The 4,814-nt window shown below is 43.2% G+C and overlaps 1 protein-coding gene across 1 annotated transcript; it reads left to right on the top strand.

The window, feature by feature from the left end:
* The first annotated feature begins 1,249 nt into the window (after window positions 1-1,249).
* On the top strand, window positions 1,250-3,019 carry LOC116214574 (receptor-like protein 43). Its single transcript, XM_031549960.1, has one exon. The coding sequence runs from the start codon at window positions 1,250-1,252 to the stop codon at window positions 3,017-3,019; it is 1,770 nt and encodes a 589-aa protein (XP_031405820.1).
* The last annotated feature ends 1,795 nt before the right edge of the window (window positions 3,020-4,814 follow it).

Here is a 4,814-nt window from a genome sequence, read left to right as displayed (position 1 = left end):
TCAGCTGGAAATTTGTGAGGAGAAAACAGACACTTCCATTTTTTTCTCCCTTTCTTTGTTGACTACTTGGTGAGGAAAGTGACTGGGAAGAATTCCACGACACATACTAAATTCAGCACGTTATGGGGTTAATAATTTCAGCGATATATCCTTGATAATTCATTCCATCTTAAACACATCAAATTTCATCTTCAGTCAGTATTACTCACAAGACAAGATGATCAACGTTTGGCTCTTTCCCTGCCTCCTGATCTCTTTCCTGTTATACTCCTCCATTGCTGTTTCGGTTCCCAAGATATCATCCCCTTCGTCCCAACATCTGAGCCATATGGGAGAGTGTGAAGCCCTGCTTCAGTTCAGCCATTCATTCATCATCATGAGAAATGCCTCTGGATATGGCTGCGGCAATACCTACACTTCCTCTGTTTGCTGCTCCGTCACTTCATATCCAAAGACAGCCTCGTGGAAGAATGGCACTGGTTGCTGCTCGTGGGATGGGGTCACATGCCACAGAGCGACTAATTACGTGACTGGACTTGACCTCAGCCGCAGCTGGCTCCAAGGGACCTTCCATTCCAACAGCATGCTCTTTTCGCTCCCCAATCTTCGATGGCTCAACCTAGCTGGTTGCAATTTCTATGGCTCACAAATTTCACCCAAGTTCGGTACCTTTACAGAAATGACCCATCTCAATCAATCTAATTTTGGATTCTCGGGCCGTGTTCCTCTGGAAATATCTCACCTTTCCAGACTAGTTTCACTCGATCTCTCTAACTCTAATCCCATTGGTCTTGTAGCAATAGAAAATCATAGTTTCAAAAGGATTGTGCATAATCTCAGTCAACTGAGAGAACTTGTTCTCGAAGGTACCGATATGTCTAGAATTTCTACTATTTCCCTCGCAGACTTCCTTCCACTCTGACATCTTTGAGCCTTGGATTCTGTGATCTGCGTGGGATATTCCCACTTGCCATCTTCCATTTCGCAAACCTCCGCGGCCTCTCTCTTTTTCAGAATATTTATCCTAAAGGCACTATTTCTCGAGCAAACTGGACCAGTCCGCTCATATCCTTGGATCTATCAGATACAAACTTCCACGGGTCAATTCCTACTTCACTGAGGAATCTGACATCTGTGGAACATTTGGACCTCTGGTACTGGTCCAATCCCACCGACACTTGGAAACCTTGACCACCTCACCCACTTGGACCTTGGAGGTGACGAGCTCAGTGGCACCGTGGACTTTGAAATGTTCTCAACACTGAAAGATCTCCAGTACCTTTACCTTCCACAGAACCTCAATGTGTTGTTGCAAAGTGATGGGAACTTATCCTTCCCAAAGCTCAAGGTGTTGAATTTGTTCGGTTGCAACCTGACCGGGTTCCCATATTTCTTGAGTTCTTCGGAAAATTTGGAAGTATTGCTCCTTAATGGGAACATGATCAGTGGACGGATTCCTGAATGGTTTTGGAGAGTAGGGAGGGACACATTGACACTCTTGGATCTCTCATCTAATAATTTCGCAGGAGAGATCCCATCATCAATCTGTGAAATGAGTTCACTACAAGAACTTGAGGTCTCAAATAACAGACTCAACGACACTTTTCCGAGATGTTTGAGAAATTTAAGCAGCCTCTCCAGCTTGCATTTGAGCAAAGTTCTATTTCGAGGTCCTCTGCCAAAATCTCTTGGAAATTGTACGAGCTTAGTGCGCTTAAATGTCAGTTATAATGAAATATATGACACCTTCCCATGCTGGTTAAATGGTAGCGGCAGATTGAGGATTCTAGATTTACAGCAGAACAAGTTTCATGGAGTTGTTGAAGATCCCCTCCCTCCGCAGCTTTCATACTTAAGGCTCTCCAACAACCATTTTTCTGGAGAGTTGCCAATAATTTTCTCTATGAATTCAACAATTTATTTTGTTGACTTAGCTATTAATAATTTTGACGGACCACTCCCAATTCCACCTCCCACTATTTGGTTCTATTCCATTTCGAACAACAAGTTCAGTGGACACACTCCTTATCAGATATGCAGAGCCACGGGGCTAAATGTCATCGACCTATCCAATAACATGTTGACGGGCACCCTTCCTTATTGCTTTAAAAATTTCATTGCCCACCTATCAGTATTGGATCTTCGAGCAAATAAGTTTGTTGGTGGTTTACGTGAAATATTTGTCCAAGAGACCAGCTTGAGGACGATCCGCTTGAGTCAAAATCAACTTGAAGGAACCCTGCCGCGATCTTTAGAATATTGCAAGAACTTAGAAGTTCTGGATCTAAGTGAAAATGAGTTGGAGGGCAGCTTCCCTTATTGGTTGGATACTCTTCCAAAGTTGCAAGTACTTGTCTTGAGATCCAACAAGTTTTGTGGTCCGATTGATAGTTCCAAGAGAAATAATCATCCCTTCCCGAAACTGCGCATTTTCGACCTCTCCAACAATAAGTTTTATGGTCCTTTGCCAGCTAAGTACATTGCGAAACTAAAAGCCATGAAGAATGAAGTGAGAGGTGGTTTGCAATACATGGGCGATGAATACTATCAAGATTCTATTGTGGTGGAGATGAAGGGGCTGAAGATGGAGCTGGTGAAAATTCTGACCTTGTTTACAACCATCAACTTCTCAATCAACTTCTTCGAAGGAGAGATTCCAGACTTAATTGGAGATCTGAAGGCACTCAAGGGACTCAATTTTTCTCACAACAGTCTAAGTGGTAACATTCCTTTTTCTATGGGAAATCTGACTAATCTTGAGTGGTTGGACCTCTCCTCGAACAAGCTCGCCGGGAAGATCCCCAGAGGATTGGCAGATCTTGCGTCACTCTCCTACTTGAATCTCTTAAACAAACAGCTTGTGGGACAGATTCCTCAAAGCACACAGTTCGACACTGTCAACCGCTCCTTTGACTGGAATTCGGGATTGTGTGGACATCCCTTACCAAAGGCACGCGGGAACGATGCAATACAAACGCACCCCTCAACTTCCCATGAGGAAGAAGAGAAATGGGATTGAGCGGAGAGCAGTGCCGATGGGCTATGGATGTGGACTAGCACTTGGGATTTCAGCTGGGTACATCATGCTGCAGACCAGGAGACCGAGATGGTTAGCAAGAATGGTCGAGAGGAAACGACCCAGGAAAGCAAGCAGAACAAAGAAGAATGCTGCCTCGAGAAATCATGCAAGGTACTTATTTCATGACAAGTTATTTCATAATATATTATGGGATTACATGGCTGCGAACATGTCTGTGTGTCTTCACTAGGACAACATTCAATTTTCATGATGTAGCTTTCGTTTCTCTAATTAAATTTTCTTGAGGAAAAATTAATTGTAAATCATTCAGGAGGAGCACCAGAGGCCGGTGAAGTGGGCGTGCAGCGGGGCAAAGAATGGCTGGCGGAGTCTTCGAACTACAGTAAATCTGAGTTCTCGTAATGTTTAGTCTGGTATTGATGCGTGTTCCTTTTTTTTTTTTTGGAATAATTTATGACTCTTTTATCTGTTATAAAAAATGTACACTCATCTAAGAGAAGCTCAAAGAACAAAACAGCAAAAGAAAGATTACAGATCAAAATTGCAGCATCGAGCCTCAATTGATGAATTGATGAAGCTCAATTGATGCGTGTTCTTAGATGAAACACGACAGAATTTCTCTGTTTTTTGAGGCATGTTCTTATTTCAAGGCAATGAACCTTCTTATTAATTTCTTCATCAATTCATACATAAAGTGGGTGTGCGTGGACATCGAAGAAGACTTGTTTGACTCGAACTCTGAACTATCTAGTAGCAGTCGTCTTCTCCCGTTACATCCATATTCAATTCATTCATTGCCACTTGAGATACTTCTGAAGCATACTCTTTCCCTTTCACTTCCTCCTCTCTTTACTCCAAAGCCATTCTATAGATATTCCTGCTTTTCCCACCACTAGTAGCACATCATCTCGTTCTTATTCGTCCCAACAGTTGAGCCTTGTAGATTAGTGTGATGCCCTGCTCCGGCTCAGCAATTTATTTATCCTAACAGAATATGCGTCATTATAATGTGACTTTCCCTCAGTCACATCATATGCAAAGATGGCCTTATGGAAGAACAGCACTGACTACTGCTCGTGCGATGGGATCACATGCCATAGAGCAACCACTTACGTGATTGGCCTCAACTTCAGTTGCAGTCAGCTCCAAGGAGGCCCCCATTACAACAGCACCCCCTTTTTGCTCCCTGATGTTTGGTTCAACCTCTCAGGTAACGATTTCAATGGCTCACAAATTTCGCCCAACATTGGTGGTTTTACAAGATTGTCACACCTCAATCTCTCTTCATCTGGATTCTCAGGGCCTGTTCCTCTTTAAAATATCTCTCAGGCTTAATGGGGGATCCCAAGAGGTTTGGCAAATCTTTCATCACTCTCATGGTTGAATCTCTCAAATCACCAGCTCAAGGGACAGGACAACAAAGCACGCAATTCGACACTTTCGGCTACTCCTTTGATAGGAATCTTGGATTGTGTGGCCATGCTTTGCGAAAAGAATGCGGTAATGATCAAGACAAACAGACCTCTCTACTTCCCATGAAGAAGAAGAGACAGAGTCTGGTAGTATGATTGAATAGAGGGGGTTTTAATGAGCTACGGATGCGGACTTTCCTTTGGGATTTCAGCAGGTTACATTATGCTGGAGACCAGGGGTCTAGGAGACCAATATGCTTAGAGAGAATGGTCACGAGGCAACGACCCAGGAAAAAAAATAGGCCGAAGAAGAATGTGCCACCTACAAATAATCGAGGTATTTTTCACAAAAAAACTCTCCC

This window comes from Punica granatum, chromosome 7, assembly GCF_007655135.1.
Source record: "Punica granatum isolate Tunisia-2019 chromosome 7, ASM765513v2, whole genome shotgun sequence".
Lineage (NCBI taxonomy): Eukaryota > Viridiplantae > Streptophyta > Magnoliopsida > Myrtales > Lythraceae > Punica > Punica granatum.
Note: the sequence above shows the minus strand (reverse complement) of the source record. Positions and strands in the feature narration are given on the sequence as shown.

Excerpts from the sequence above, each read along its gene's own strand:
- LOC116214574 (XM_031549960.1), top strand. The coding sequence starts at position 1,250 with ATGTTCTCAACACTGAAAGATCTCCAGTACCTTTACCTTCCACAGAAC.